A 17,096-nucleotide genomic window follows, 5' to 3' on the forward strand; every position below is an offset into this window, starting at 1 on the left:
ATAGTGTGGGTGAAAGTGCCAACCCCTGTGGGACTCCACAAGGGAGGTGAAATATGTCCTAGGTTATTACAGCACACCTTGTGTTCTCTGCCTGTCAGGAATGAGGTGAGGAGGGCCAGTGCGCTGTCTCGAATCCCACTTGCCTTCAGCCGTTGCATAAGAACTGAGTGATTAACCGTATTGAATGCAACAGATAGGTCAAGTAGGATCGAGACAGCCCTGCCACCCCTATCAATTTGCCAGCGGAGTCCCACCATGGCCATGACTAATGCAGACTCAGTGGAATGGTCAGAGCTGTCAAGCGCATTATTGGAGTTCAGAAAAAGATGCAATTTGTAATTTATAGCTTTCTCCAGAACATTAGCCACTAAAGGCAGGCAGGCGATAGGTCGATAGCTAGTTACGTCCCATGGGACCAAGGAGGGCTTCTTTAGAATGGGTCTAACTACGCTTTCTTCCATGCTAATGGGCAAATCCCCACGCCTCATGGTAGTGTTTAGAAGGGGGTGAGTAGTTGGCTGATTTGGGTCGAGACCCTGTGAATGATGTTCGGTGGGCACGGATCATCTGGTGAGTCAGACTAGACGGTCAGTAGGAGATCATTCACAGAGTCCGGTGTCAATAGAGAAAAGCTGGTCAGGTGATTAGTGGTTACCAACCCCACCTCCATATCCTGCATGTATGAGTTTTGAGGAACAGAGTCTGACCCTTCTAGTTCCCTGTAAATAGTGTGGACTTTCAATTGGTAGAACAAGGCCATTTGATCACATAAGTTTTGATCAGGGGAGAACAAATTTCCTTGTTGAAGCTTGGACAGCGTGGAAACAGTCTTAAAAAGCTCTCTAGTAGAGTTCTTTGCCTCCTCTATCTTACTAGTGTAGATTTCTTGTTTAGCTCTAAAGATGGCTGCTTTGTACTCAGTTAGTGTCTTTTTGTAGTTATTTTTACCCGCAATGCTATAGTCCACCCTCTGTTCACGTTCTGAGCACCTACACTTGGATTTTAAAGTTTTTAGCTCTGCGGAGTACCAAGGAGCAGTGAGTTTGAGCCTACGTTGGAGAACCAACCTTAAAGGAGCCAGTTGATCTAAGGCTGATCTGACCCAGTTATCATATCTGTCCGCATCAGTGCCAGAGTTGGATGCTGGCATCGGTACATTTTTGGCTAACAGGTTGGTAAGGGCGCCAGGGCTGATATTCCACCATGACAGTGCAAAGGTTGGGGGCGGACGTGTTGCTGAAGGGGTTGGGATAAGCTCAACAGGGACATTGAAAATTGTTGCCCTATGGTCTGTCCAAGTTAGTAGCAGTAATCTGTCAATCTAAATTGCAGTGTAATTAGTAAAAGTTCCAGCCAGTGTGTGAAGCGTGTTATGTGTAGGGCCTACCACTATCTGTGATAGACCAAGGTCCTCCAGATTGTTCAGTACTGTCATGGTCGAAGATTCGGTGAGGAGCTCTTAATGAAAGTTAAAGTCACCTAGTATAGTGAAAGAGGAAGTATCCATGCCAGACTCATGAAAGTGAGTAAGCCCTGGATGAATGGTGATTTAGGGCCTGGGTGTCTGTAAAGGAGCAGACCTGGAAAGGATACCTTCTTAGTGATTTTGATATTAAACCTCATGGCTTCGGCTCTCGAGAGTGGTACTGGCTCAAATTTTAGCTTATTTTCTGCTCTATGGATGATTGCTATTCCTCCGCCTATATGTCCCATTCTAGGCATAGAGGTCAGCGAGTAGCCTGGAGGCAAAGCCTCCACCCAAACCAGTTCAGAGGTGGGAGTAGCCCAAGTTTCAGTGAGGAAAATTAGGTCAGGACTAGTTAGTTGCAGCAGGCATTCTATCTCCAGCTTGTGTTTAATAATCGATCTTGCATTGAACAAGATGGCCTTTAGTGTATCAGTTTTTGTTGATAGAAGGTTATTGTCGGGTGTGATGGTGGAAGATGGTGAACCTTCTACTACAGAGTTATTGTTCCTCAAGCCAGAGATAATCGAAGGGGGGAGGACCTCATCAGTAGAACTTGTGGCCCGGGTTGGGGTAACTGATTGTTACTGGTCAAGTAGTAGTTGCACTGAGGACAGGTAAAGGGGGAAGTGTGCAAACTATTAATGTCCAGGGTGTGATTCTCACATATACCATTGTTTAAAGCCACTAGTTGGCTCCTTGAGTAGGTGGTACTAGGAAAACGGGCAGGGGTCCTGGCGCACAGCGCACTGCAGGTGCTGACAGGGGCAGATGGGCTATTACACCTCTAAGGTAGGCCCTAGCTACTCCATAGGGTAGGGTGCATTGTTATTAAAAGGTCAGACATGTTCTTTTAAGTTTTACATGTCCTGGTAGTGAAAAACTCCTAAATTCGTTTTTCACTACTTAGAGACCTACCTGTCCCATTGGTTAACATTCGTTTGTCTTTTTACATTTAATAAGTGCTAACCTATGGTTAGCACCTTGCATCCAGATCCTGTTTACTATCTATGAAATTGTAATTTTAGATTTTTAATTACAATTTTGAAATGCCACTTTTACAAAGTTGCCATTTTCCTGCCCTTAGCCCTTTGTCAGAGAGCCGTTGCCTTTTATTTGCGCAGGTAACAGAAAGATGAAGATTCCCAATGCCCCTTCTGGGAAACACTCTTGATGCCCCTTTTTTAAATAGCGTCTGAAAATATCTCCGAAAGGGGAAAGGGGAGTTGGATAAAATAATAAACAACAAGAAGAGACTGCCTCTGGTCATCTGTTTTCTGTACCCTCTGTATTCTCCTCAGCGTTATGTTCTGCCTTGGAATGTAGAGTTCTAGAAAATTAAGAAAACAAATATTAATTCTCTTACTACTCTTACCTTCTAATATGTACAACTCTTACGCTTACTTTACTGCGCACTTGCTGTTGCTGGCGCTGCTGCTGGCGCCTCGCTTTTTAAAAATCCCGTTTTTTGTCTAATTGTTTTAATTTACCTTGCTGCACTTCTCCCCTGTTTTTAGCTGGGTCTTGCCCCCTCCTCATTCCGCACATAATTGGCTCCCTCACTGCCGTTTTGGCGGGCCTGGATCTCGGGGGTGGTTCACTGTGGGCGCCATTTTGGGTAGGGCTGCAATTGTAACTTCGGGCGCCATCTTGGAGCATCCTCGCGCTCGCGCTAGGATTGGTGAGCCTACTTAAGGCGGACTCAGTTTTGAGGCGGCCTTGACAGACGCTTACTTTACTGCGCACTTGCTGTTGCTGGCGCTGCTGCTGGCGCTTCGCTTTTTAAAAATCCCGTTTTTTGTCTATTTGTTTTAATTTACCTTGCTGCACTTCTCCCCTGTTTTTAGCTGGGTCTTGCCCCCTCCTCATTCCGCACATAATTGGCTCCCTCACTGCCGTTTTGGCGGGCCTGGATCTCGGGGGTGGTTCACTGTGGGCGCCATTTTGGGTAGGGCTGTAATTGTAACTTCGGGCGCCATCTTGGAGCGTCCTCGCGCTCGCGCTAGGATTGGTGAGCCTACTTAAAGCTCCCCTCTCCCGCGCAGCGGGACGCGCAGGTTGGGACGCCGTCGCTTGCCGGAGTCGTGCCAGAGTCCTGCCCGTCTGCGCTCGTCCGCGTCGAGGCAGCGCGAGGCGGCGCAGGCTCTGTTTCTCGTCGCGGTGTTGACTCGCCGATATTGGCAGGTATGGTGTTTTACACACGGTCCGAGCTGCTGTCCATAAGGCGAATGTCCAGAGGAAGTGCCTGTAAGCCTGTGGACCCTTTAGTCGGCCCTTATAGCTGTGCCTGCAAAGGCTGGTCACTTAACAGCCCTACTAAAATCCGTTCCCTGGAAGATGCTATTCCTGTCACGCGAACGTGTGTTGTATCTCGAGATCTTCGTATTTGGTGTTTAAACATTAGATCGCTGGTAAAACATCACCTGTCCATTTATGATTTGCTAGAGAAAGAGGACCCCGATGTCTTTTTAATGACAGAAACCTGGCTTCAGGATTCGGATTCTGCCATATTGAATCTTGCATTCCCTCAGAACTATACCGTCTTCACTTCCAATAGGACCTCAAGAGGAGGTGGTATTGCTATGGCAGTCAAATCCTGTTTTCCAGCTGATTGGAAACCGTCGGGACTACCTGCATGTGAAAGTGCTATTTTCAAAGTTGCTTTTTCCCATCAATTCACTTTCAGTGGTATGCTCATTTACCGTCCTCCGGGCAATGATTCTGTCTTCAGGTCCGCACTGGCCGATATGATCGATCCTATAGCACTCGGTTGTGCCAATTTCAACATCGTGGGGGACCTTAACATCCATTTTGATAATGGGTCATCCACTACGGTGAGCACTCTGCTGGCGAACCTCGAAGCTCTCCAACTCACTCAGCTCGTCACCCTTCCAACCCACTCAGGGGGCCATATTTTGGACCCCTTTTTTTCCACACTTGAGGGGGTAAGGTTGTCAGATCCGAGGCTGATGGGGTGGACTGATCATCTGCTTATAGAAGCCTTTTGTCCGGTCCACGATAAGCCTTTTATAGCTGTTGACAGACCTATTCTAAAAAGGCTTTGGCACAAGCTTAGGCTTGAAGAGTTTTATAGCATACTGGAACAGAAACCTCTGAGCATCTTTATTAACGTGGAACAAGGTTACCAACAGTTCTGCGCCTGGATCACCGATGCCTTGGACTCTCTCATACCTTTACGGTGGTCGAAAGGCCGGACAAAAACACCTAGTCCTTGGTATAATGAGTCACTCGCAGAACTAAAAAAAGCTTGCCGAAAAACAGAGAGGGAATGGAGAAGATCCTACAGCCCTGCTCTGAAAACTCGGTATTTTACTGAGCTGAAGCTCTACCATAGAGCTATTTGCAGAACACGAGCTGCATTTTACGCTCAAGAATTTGCTACCAGCCCTAATCCATCAAAACTGATTTTTAAGATACTGAAGGATCTTATGAAAAACAGATCCACCTCGGAGGTGATTTGCACAGATTCCCACTGTGATAAGTTGGCTTCCTTTTTTGTGGAGAAAGTGGAAACAATCTACCAAAGTTTTGACACACTCCACCAGAACCGAGAGGTTACTGTCCCCGATACGTTGGAATATGAGACCCTGGCAATGCTACCTGAACTGACTATTGAGACCTTTGATAGGCTTAGCCTCAGGGTCAAGTCAGGTTCTCCCTCGGACCCGTTAAAGCCAGCCTTTATCAACACACTTTCCCCACTCTGTCGTGACCCCATATTGAATCTTATCAATATGTCATTGTCCAACGGAACGGTACCCACGGCATGGAAACAGGCAGTGGTTACTCCTATACTAAAAAAAGCCAACTCTGACCCTCGGCTGCCAGAGAATTATCGACCCATATCCCTGCTGCCTTGGATTGCCAAAGTAACAGAAGCCCACGTCAACTCTGTTCTGTCTGAGCATCTGGCTCGCAACCAGATATTGGATTCCAGTCAGAACGGCTTCCGGTCGGGACACAGTACCGAGACGGCATTACTTTACATCACGGAACATCTTCGCCAGGTTCTGGACTCAGGTCGCACTGCAGCGCTTTTACTATTAGATCTAAGCGCTGCCTTCGATACTGTGTCCCACCATATACTGATCCAACGCTTACAGGAGGCGGGAGTGACTGATCTCGCTCTCCAGTGGTTTCGGTCTTTTCTATCAGATCGTTCTTTTAAAGTGGCCATACCACCTGGCCAATCCGCCACTTATCCCCTGGAGTTGGGGGTACCACAGGGATCCTCGCTGAGCCCTACAATGTTCAACCTCTATGTGAAACCGTTGGCTGGTGTCGTTAAACAGTGGGGTCTTACGATGGCCTCATATGCGGACGACACACAGCTAGCGGTGACACTTAGTGGAGACCCTGAGGTGGAGGCCCCCAAATTTCGAGCGGGTTTGTTGGCAGTAGCAAGCTGGCTTCGCACCAACTGCCTTCAGTTAAATGCCACCAAAACAGAGGTGTTGGTATTAGGGAAGCATGCTGAGCTATGGGGTAACCAGTGGTGGCCATCAGAGTTGGGTGTCACTCCCATTCCAGCTTCTGGAGTGAGAAATTTAGGCATCTGGTTGGACTCTGCGCTCACCTTCAAGGACCACACTAAGAAGGTGGCTGCCATGTGCTATGGCATTCTGCGGGGTATAAGGCCGGTTTTAAAGTACTTTGATCCCCCTACCAGACAGCTTGTGGTCCAGGCCTCTATACTATCTCGGCTGGACTACGGCAGTTCACTGCTGTTAGGGGTGAATCAAGAGGAGGCCTCTAGGCTCCAAAGGGTGCAAAATGCCGCGGCTCGGGCCATTGTGGGCCTCCCTAGACATTGCTTAGTGTCTGGTACCATCGCGGCCTTACATTGGCTCCCGGTCAGACAGCGAATTCAGTTCAAAGCGCTGTGCCTGACCTTTAAAATTTTGAAATCTTCTTCGCCGCCGGCACTTGCTAACCTACTCACGCCCTACGTTCCTTTGAGATCCTTGAGATCGGAGGGGCGTCACCTGGCGGTCTGTCCGCGCTTTAAATTGAGCAGAATGGGTGGCCGTTCCTTTAGGGTGCTCGCGGCAGGTTTGTGGAACTCGCTCCCGGTACACATCCGAGCTCTTGAAGACCTGCTCGCCTTTAGGCAGGCGATTAAAACTTTACTGTTTCCCGTGTCTGGTTAATTTCCTTTTCTTTTATTGTGTGTTATGTTGTAGCGTCTGTCATAGCGCCAGGACGCCCCTTTGCTGGGGCAGCTGTGCGCTATAAAAATATAAATAACATAACATAACATAACATAAGTACCTATCTCTAGTAGTTCTAATACACACCTAAATAACCTTAGGTGTTTGTTCCTCTTCTAATAAGTGAATGACTTTAGTCTTTTTCCTTACAGAAATATTAAGTCCTATCTTTTCTTGTTTCTCTTCACTGGGAAAAAATCCAGGAGGTCACCCCTTCATCAGGTAACTCTTGTTTTCCGTTCTCGATTATATATTTTTTTTTTATATATATATATATATATATATATATATTACAATTTAGAGAAGTAACTTAAGTTCAAGTAAGCAATGTACACTTTTATATGATAACTAACCAAGTCTTAAAATGATAAATAAAGATACTTAACTCTTCTGGTTAATTTTATTCTCTAGCGATGTTTTAATAAGCTCTCTTGATGTTAGGGAAGAATTTGATAATGAGCTGTTTCAATTGATGTTAATTCTCAGTGAAAATACCCACTGCCCATGTACTCTAGAGGCGACACGCTCTCTTTGCTGTTGAGACGAATTTGGATGCGGAAGAGATTTCCTGCACAGACTCCTAGAAATGACAGTTCTGGGACGGATGAAGTTGACTGGTCAACGGTATCCCCACGAACAGAAACTAACCTGACGAAAACCTGAAAGCTCTACCGTGACTAAGTTCAACGACGGACAAGACCTTGACAAGAAGCATCTCACTGGAAAATTTCAGGTGAAGTGCACGGACGTTCTAAGCTGCACGCTCTAAGTAGAATCTTGGCACTGGGAAAAAGACTAGAGCCACACATCATTGGGAATGTTGGCCATCTTGGAGTTTCTTGATTTCCATGACACTCCAAGAAATTGATTTTTCTCCCTGAGTGGTTATTCGTGTCCTTCCTTAGACTTTAGCACACATTGTAGAGTTCTTGTTTCCAGGAATCCTGACAGTACCCCCTTGCAAGGGAGATTCTTCCGGTCGAGGTTTCTTTGGGAACTCCTGGTGAAAAGCCCTCACTAGGTGTGGAGTGTGTACATCAGAGTGTAGCTCCCAGGATCTCTCCTCAGGACCATAACCCGTCCAGTCTATGAAATAATGGATCTTTCCTTTTTATTTTCTGGAGTCTAAAATTTTCTTAACTTCAAATTTGTCTCCTGACTCCAATTTCTACTGGTCTAGGGGTGGGCGGAATTTGTGTAGTCTCGCAACGCAAAGCTCCGCGAAACGGTAAAAAAAATCTCCGCGAGCACGCAGAGTTCCACAAACACGCGGAATTGCTTGTTCCGCCCATTCATGGTGATTTTTTTCCTGTTCTAAAAAGCCTGTGTGCGTGCTCGGGGGAAAATATCTTGCAAACACGCATTTTGAAAGCGCGAGCAAGCAAACAATTCCGCGAAGCCGCGGATCGCCGAATTTTTGGCAATTCAGCTTTCTCCGCAGAACGCAAAATTACCCACATTCTGCAACTATCCAGGCCTACACTGGTCTTGGAGGAAGTGTAATCTTCAAATCTGGTGATGCTTTTTTCAACAAGGAAACATGGAAGACTGGATGCACCTTCATTCTATTTGGTCATTTTAAACAGTAGGTTATGGGGTTAACAATTTGTTTGATCAGGTATGGGCCTACAAATCTAGGTTGGAACTTACGGTCCCCGTTCAACCTAAGATTTTTTGCATTTAGCCAAACCTTGTCACCAATTTGTAATACTGAACCTTCTTTTCATTTTTTATCACCATGTTTTTTATAGTTCTCCTTTGCGCTTACCAAGTTTTCTGTACCTGCCTGATGAATTTGTGTTAGGTTCTGCACTACATCTTGAACTGCTGGCACCGAGATATCCCTGCCAATTACAGAAGAATGTGGATGTCTGCCATAGTTTAGATAGAAAGGGGAAAACCCCGTAGAGACATTTTTAGCATTATTATGTGCAAATTCTGCATTCCATAAGAACTCTGGCCGATCCCTTTCTGATCAAATAGAAATAGTCTTAAATACTGTTCTAGGTCTTGATTTGCCCTTTCTGTCTGCCCATCAGTTACTGGGTGATACCTAGTGGAGTATCTTGCGTCTATTCCCAGCTCTTCCATTAACACCTTCCAAAAATGGGACAAAAATTGAGATTCCCGATCTGAGATTATTTTAGGATTACAATTTTAGTACTATTTTTGTACTATGTGGGTACTAAAATGGGTGGCTAGTTGTTCGGCTGTTGGAACTCCTTTTAAGGCAATGAAATGAGCCATCTTGGTGAATGCATCTACAAATACTAGAATAGTGTTGTACCCCTGGCAGGAAGGTAGATTAGGTCTAGAGTAATGGTATGCCAGGGATGTGGAGGGGTGGGCATTGGTTGTAGACTGTCTCTCCGATTTTCCCTGAGCACAGACCTCACATGTCCTCACATAGGAGTGAATATCTTTAGTCATTTGTGGCCAACAATAATTTCTTTTGAACAAATCTTCTGTCTTTAAGATTCATTTATGGCCAGTTAATCGACTATCATAACTTTCTTTGAGGATTTATCATTGCACCTCTTAATTGGGTAGGTAAAGTTTTCCTGCATTAAATGGTAAGTTGTGTCGGATCTCCCTCTGAGAATCTTGTCTTGCCCATTCTGACATTTCCCCTAGTGTCATTGTTCTAGCTACTCGATACTCAATAGTTTCTTGACTTACTGATCTCACATTTCTGTGTTCTGGAATAATCGTCTGTTGCTCTTGGCAATCTTCTGCTCTTTCTGTATTAATTTGAGACAGTGCGTCGGCCTTTCCATTGGTTGATGCCGGTCTATAGGTAATCACAAAAACAAAGTCCGCAAAGTATAATGACCACCCAAGCTGTCGTTGGGTAAGGGTCTTTGCGGACTTCAAAATTGTCAGATTCCGATGATCTGTGCACACCGTAACCGTATGTCTTCCTCCCATCAAGTAATGCCTCCATTCCTTGAACGCATCCTTGATGGTCAGTAACTCTTTTTCGGTGATGGTGTAGTTGACTTAGCTGGTGTCAATTTCCTTGATCTATAAGCTATTGGAAGGAGTTGTCCTGTCTTCTTATGTCTCTGAGAGAGAATGTTCCCAATCACCAAATCAGAGGCATCAGTCTCTAGATAAAAAGGTTTTGAAGGATATGCATGCAGTAAAACTGTGCCATAGTAAACTCCTTCTTTAGAGATCTGAAGGCCTCCTCTGCATCTTTGGTCCACTCCAAAGGAACTCCATTCTTTAGAAGACGAGTGAGCAGAATTAATTTGTGTGAGAATTCGTTTTTATATCTTAGATATAAGTTGGCAAAGCCGATGAGGCTTTGCAACTCCTTCAACTAACTTGTGGATTTCCACTCGTGGACTGCCACTACCTTTTGCATATCCATAGTAATTCCACATGGAGAAAGTACAAATCTTAAAAATTCTACCTCTTTTACGTTGAAAGCACATTTTTCCAGTTTTACATACAATTTGATTTCTCTCAATCTTTGAAGGATTCTTCTCACTTTATTGTGCTGCTCATCATCAGAGTTTGAGTAAATGAAAATATCTTCAATGTATACTATAACACATGGTGTTCTTGTTTCCAGGAATCCTGACACACTTTTAGGAGTGGGTGTAGGGTAAACAATTGGGTGTGGTGTAACAGCCGGAACTGCCAACTTTGAAGAAGGAGGAACAAGGTTTGAGTCTTGGCGTCAGCTCAACATCCTGTGATCCCGGGAAAATTCCTTAGGACCTGATTACGAGTTTGGCGGTGTGGGAGTAGATTTGTGTCTATTGCCTGTCTTGGGTCACATGACTGAGTGAGCTGACAGTAAACCTTTGTCAATTTCTCACAGACATTCTGTCAATAGGGGAATTAGATGTGTCTGAATGGGACATCTGCTGGTAGAATGGGGGTGTGGAGCTGAGCACAGCCCACTTGGAACTGAATAGGTTGTGCCTGGCCTTCACAGGAATGACCTAGCACCTCCACATTGTTACTGCAGCCAGCTTGGAGCCACGGCAGAGAAGGCAGGACATATCATGCACTTCATAGAACTTTTTAAGAAGCTTCTCCCACCTTTTGGAGGAAGGGCGCCAGGGTATAACCTTGGACCTGCGAAAGGACTCTCAGAGGACTGCCTGTACTGAGACCTGCTTTACACTCTGCCAGACTGCTTTGCTGTACCTGGAAGGACTGCTTTGTTGGCTGGAGCCCACCTTGAACCCTCAGATGTCAGCCATTCTGGTGAGCCCTGCATCATCACCCGAACCCAGGACTAGCAGAGTGACTACAAAGGCTAATTTGCTGGCCTTCTAATCAGAGCCACACAAACACCATCTTGAACTTGCACTTGAACCCAGCCTGAGTCGATTTGAAGCTACTAGAATAATATTGGGCCCTAGGGAATTTTAAATGTCACTCTATGCCAATGATGTCCTCCCCATACTAGGCACCCCAAATGTTTTGCTGTCTGTAGTTGTTGGGATTCTGCAGGCTTTCGAGAGGGCCTCCAGCCACAAATTAACCTTGCCAAATCGGAACTCCTTAATCTGATGCTAGAAAAGGAAGAGCAGGCAGAGCTGGTGAGTCATCTTTAGATGGTCTAAATCTTTCCTGATTACTTAGGAGTTCATCTAACTTGACCTACTGGAGACCAGTTTACCATTTATCACCCCGTGCTAGAAGCCATTGAGAAGGACCAACATGCCTGGAGAAGGCCAATGCTCTCCTGGTTGGGTTCGGCTAAGCTGAACATCCATTCTATTTTTTTCATGCTCTCCCGAAATGGCTCAACTCTTTCTACTTCAAGAGAACCCAGCATGAACACTCCCAGGGATGCACCCTATTGCATAGATATGGCGCATTCCTGTCTTTTTGTTTTAACATAGGGCAGCGCAGCAAATCATGATAAATGAGGCCCTTAGGCCTTAAAATTGTCTTGGGAGAGACAAATAATGCTGAAGAGCCTGCATGTTCCTACCAATTTAAACTGCTCAGAAAAAGTCCCAGAGTAATCCTGTTTCAATTTTGGGATATGGTAGTTGCATTATCCACACTTTCCAGGATTGACTATCCTATTTGGGCTTACCCGAAATTTATTTGTGCAGGCTACAATTCATCTAGAATACAGCGGTAAGGCTAGCTGTTGGAATGCGTACATTTGAGCAAATCACTGAAATAAGACATAATATGCACTGGCTTCTAGTTAAGCGAAGGGTATTTTCTGTTTAAATCTTTTTATTGAGTTGCAAAAACAGGAATTGCATGGGATGTGAAGTACAGGTACTTTACAGCATTCACAGTCAAATAACAGAGAAGAAAGAAGAGAAGATGAGAAGATAAAACACCAAATCAAATCAACTACAAAATGGGCAACCTCCCTGTCCCCTCACCCCCATGAATGCCAGAGAGGCTCCATCACACATAACGTCAGAAAACATCCAATAATTACCAATGATTACAATGAATGGGGAAAGCATACAAGCGATGCAACTGGGAATAGGTAAGGCAGAACCTAGAAACCAAAATGAATTAAAAAAAAGGCTGTACAAAAGAAATGGAAGCGAGTGGACAAAAGGATGAGAGGGAACACTCAGGGGGAAAGAAAGACACACCCCTGATTGGATCATCCATAGAAGGAAGATAGCAGCGCAGGGGAAGCGAAAGCAGAGAGGAAGCGGAAAATGGTACAGACAGCGAGGTGTCAAATGACAGCACGGTCGTAGTGGGGCAGCCAGAAAGGGGAGAATTGGGTCAGAGGGAGGAGGCAGGGCAAACACAAACCAGCAGACATACAAGCTTTCGAAGCCCAACAAGCAATCAGCAGTACAAAAAGAAAAATTAACCTCTAAGGAATGTCCAATCGACTGGGGCTGGAAGGACCGGCGACCCGTCACTTCGCCTCACGAAGAAGGGGGCCCCAAATGTCTGTAAATAGGTGCTTCTTGTTAAAGCGTATTTTTGAGAGCTTCATGTTTAGCCCATAATCAATAAATGGTTCAGGTGACCCTGCTCTAATTGCCTACATTACCAAATATACTCTTGTGCAATTATTTCCCTGTTACAAAAAGCCAGACTACGAGGAAAGTCTTTTTAAGATCAAACCTTCAAGGCATGGAACCAACTACCAACCAAGTGCCCTGCCACCCACTGTAGATTACAGAGTGTTGGAAAGAGCCCCTTTTAGAAATGCTCACCCACACGTTTTACCTGATACCGGTTGTGATTTAGACTGAAAATGAACGGGGTCCCTGCTAAACAGGTCTCCAGTGCCAGAGATCTTTCCCAAAAATGTACCATTGTTCCACAATTGACACAACTTCAGTCCCCTTGTATGTCCCTAATAAATTGTACCCCTGGTACCTAGGGTATTGGAACTGAAGAGGGTCCACTAGGGCTGCAGCACAAATTGCGCCACCCTAGGGACACCTCACCAAGAGCATACAAACTGCCAATGCAGCCTGGGTGTCTTGGTGCAGACAAGACCGAAGAGTCAACACGGCTCACTGCCCTGTGTGCCATGCCAACAAACGCTTCATGAGATATAGGCAAGACATCCCTATATTATTTCTTACAGCCAGAAGGCAGGGCTCATTATGTCCTATGTGTGGACATATCTGCCAGAGCAAATGTGACCCTACAGTATCGAAGTCCATTCTCAGATATTATAAGTGACCAGGGAAGCCATACCGAGTACATGGGCTGGACACTCATCATCACGAAGCCCCCAGCTCAATGATAACTTAACTGCACCCCAAGATGTTTGGTGCTGAAGCTCTTCTCTTAATAAACCTGCACTGATGCCAGTGTCGGATTTACCAATAAACACACACAGAGGGCACCTTAGAAGTGCCCCTGACTACCATGTGACTACTAGTGTGGTTGTCGACTGGTCACAGCCAACCTACCTTCAATAGACATGTTTCTGGCCTCCTGGGGTGAAAGCCTTTTCTCTCAGAGGCTGGAAACAAAGCTTGCTCTGGGCGGAGGTGTTCAGACCTCGTCCAAGCAGTACCTGCCTTCCAGGGCAGAAAGCTTTAAAGGTCATTCCACCTTTGAAATGCAACACAGGCCTCTCCATTTAATGAAAGATTCTAAACCTCCTGTCCTGACCCTACGTCTGGAACATTTGTTAAATTAGGAGGTGGGCCAACATCTAGCCAGCACCATCTCTAAGGTGAGCAGCTGATGTGGACCGCTTCTTTTCCAAGTACTCCATCTTGTTTTGGAGAGATTTAGCCTTGAGGGTTAGGATTAGGGTAATGCCCACTTCCTACAGGAACTAAAATGTGAATTATGCCTCTCAATACTGAACAGAGACATACACAACCATAAAAAGGTATACTAAACCAGTGGTTGGAGTGGATCGCCGCTCAAAGTCCCACCGGTGTGTGTGTTACCTGCTATGTCAGGTAGCCACAGGCCCCTGCACCTCGGGACCATTCTCGAGGAGGTGTCTAGGTCTCCTACCACAGTGAGTGGCGGGCATCGGACTGGTTTAGTATACCTTTTTATGGTTGTGCATGTTTATGTTAAGTATTGAGTGGCATACTTCGCATTTTTGGTCCTGAAGACAGTCGCTGAAACCTGTCAACCATCACCACACTATGACAGGTTTAATCCACTCCTGCTATAGGTTTTTTTTTCTTAATTCTAACACTGGGATGCCCCAATAAAGTTATTGGGATCCTTCAGAATTAGTTTTAACTCACATTCACCTTCACAAATATTTGCACTCCCTCTACCACACCCTGCAGATCTATTGGTTTTAGAATACCTCTCATCTCATACTTAAAACATCCCTGTGCTCCCCCTTCTCAGTGAGGGGGTTGGAGCCCCGTTGTGACGAGGTTCGCATTGCAAGGAAGTTACCCTATGAGGAAGCATGCCACCCTTGGTTGGGTGAGGGAAACCGTCCTATAAAAGGGACACTCCTGCACTCCTCTGTTATCTTTTAGCAGACCCAGGGGCCTTTTCATGTTTTACAATAAATGCTTAACACTTACCTCTGATTAGCCTAACTGCTCGCCCACGCTACCACAAATAGAGCGTTAGTATTATCTACTTTTGCCTCTTTCAGCCAATTGAGGATCCACAGCACTCCCTGCACAGTGTACTTCTTTCTAGTTCAGTATATGGAGAGCCAGCTTCCCACATAGAGCCTTTCACAGGAGAAAATAAAAACCTATATTTTTGTCTAAATGTAAAGACAATCATGATCTACTGTTAACATCAGTCACTAATAAACTATAAAACAATTCTATTATTTCGCTTCTTCTTTTATTCTCTCAGTCTTCTAGCATCAAGATGTTCCCCTGGTGTATGTTTGTACTCAATAAGTATTTTATTTATTCATTTTTTTATTCTTTCATTCATACAATGGAACCACAACATTTTATGTTCCGGAAATAGCTCAAATAAATATTTTTAGCAAATTATGAGTCATGCACATACTCACTCTGAATGTCTGGGTATTTCATCATTAGCAAGCATCCCCAGCGGAGGGTGGAAGATGTGGTGTCTGTTCCGGCAGTGAACAAGGAAGTAACAACACAAAGCAAGTTGTCTTCATGGAAATATGAATTTGGGTTGGTTTTCTCCTTTTGAAGAAAGTAACGTCACACATGAGATTTCCACAACAAAACATAATGCTAAAATGGAGCTAAAATTCAAATTTTGTAAAACATTTTACATCTTGTTCTTAGTTAATAACCTGATAGAAAGCATACCTATATACGCTTGCAATCAATTCTGCTAATGGATCCATCAATTAAAGCAACTTTGTTTTGCTCTAACATGTTGCAGGCTCTGTTATCAGCGGACAATATTAAACCCTCTAGCCATAGCTGTTTTGGGGCCCAGATGTACAACGCACAAAATACCGCATCGCAAATTGCGAGTTTTTTGCGACTCGCAATTTGTGAGGCGCATTTTGAATGTACAACAGTGTGTATCACACTGTTTGCGATTCCCAATGGGGTCGCAAATTGAGAGGCTCAGGAATATTAATGAGCGTCTCGTAATTTGCCACGCCATTGGGAATGGCAGGCCCTCCCAGGTATGGTGGACTGCTAGGCTCAGCAGACCACCATATATGGGACTGCTTGTAAAAAAAGCAGTCTTTTTTTTAATGCAGCCCATTTTATTTGTTTTATTTCTTAAGAGCAGGCAGCGGTCCCTGGGAATACTGTCTGCCCTTAAAAATAGTTTTCCCTGCATTTGCAAAGGGGAAGGTGTCCCCCTGGGACCCCTTCCCTTTTGCGAGTGCATAACCACCCTCTTGAAGAGGGTGCTAATTTGCAAGTGTTTTGCAACTGCAATTGCGGTCGAAAAGCATTCATACATGGGCTTGCGCTCGCTATTAGGAAGGGAAGACCCCTTCCTAATTGCGAGTCGCAAAACCTATTTACAGAGTCGCAAATAAATTGCGACTTTCTAAATAGGCTTAGTACATGGCCCATGCTGTTTTTGCATTTGCAAACGGTTTGCAAACCCATTTACACATGCAAAAACGGTCGTACATCTGGCCCCTGATTTTTTAACCTCGTTCAACAGGTAGCCTCATACAGCTGAAGTGAAGGCCATTTAAAAACAGTAAAGACAATAACATGTGTCACATTTACATAGATGTCCATACTGTTGGTATCTCTATGGTACAGTGCAATACTTGCTCTTGGTGCTCAGTAAACTAATGCATCCATTCCACTACACATGATATATATATTGTGCCTTAAAAAGAAAATGAATGTGACTGAGTGTAATGTAACTGCTGCTCATGAGTAGTGCTCCAATACCTTCAGGTTGAATTTGTACAATACAAGACTGTGAAAGGCACTGAAGGTTTCATTTGTTCTTGTTAATGGTGAGATCTGCACGCTGGGAGTTTTTCTCCCCACTTCCAGCACTACTTTGGACATCTGTGTTAGGGTTGTCAACACAAAGAAGCAGAAGCAGGAACTCAGAAAACTACATAATTCATACCCACACACACTGTCCACTGCACAAAGCTGCCATTACATCAACCGCTGTTGTGTTGTCACACGTTTGGTTTCTACTGACCCCTCAGGACAGCAGGGCTTAGCTAACAAGCAAACATAGCGTTTCAATACTTGCTCTCTTTAAAACGCTATCGGTACAATTAGTCTTGGCATCAGCTTAGCATCCTGTAATCCTTCCGTGCCTTAAAATGAAAATGCATGTGACCGTGTGTAATGTAACTGGTGCCCATGTACAGAGCTCCAATACATTCAGGTCAAATTTGCTCTACACAAGACTGCGAAAGGCACCAAAGCTTTAGTTTGTTCTTGTTAAATTGTATGATCTGCATGCAGGACTTTATCTCCCCATTGCCATCTCTACTCTGGACAACTGTGATAGGGTGGTCAACACAAAGGTGCCGAAGCAGGGCACTCATAAGACTA

General features: G+C 44.9%; 1 protein-coding gene across 1 annotated transcript in view; it reads right to left on the reverse strand.

Moving 5' to 3' along the window:
- Nucleotides 1-17,096, reverse strand: part of LOC146816625 (cytochrome P450 2K4-like) — a 204,779-nt gene that overhangs the window by 80,488 nt on the left and 107,195 nt on the right. Inside the window, exon 6 of the mRNA XM_085610509.1 lies at nt 15,134-15,275. Within this exon, the coding sequence (XP_085466635.1) occupies nt 15,134-15,275 (142 nt within the window). The remainder of the gene's footprint in view (nt 1-15,133; nt 15,276-17,096) is intronic.

The sequence above is a fragment of the Triturus cristatus genome, chromosome 6, assembly GCF_964204655.1.
Source record: "Triturus cristatus chromosome 6, aTriCri1.1, whole genome shotgun sequence".
Lineage (NCBI taxonomy): Eukaryota > Metazoa > Chordata > Amphibia > Caudata > Salamandridae > Triturus > Triturus cristatus.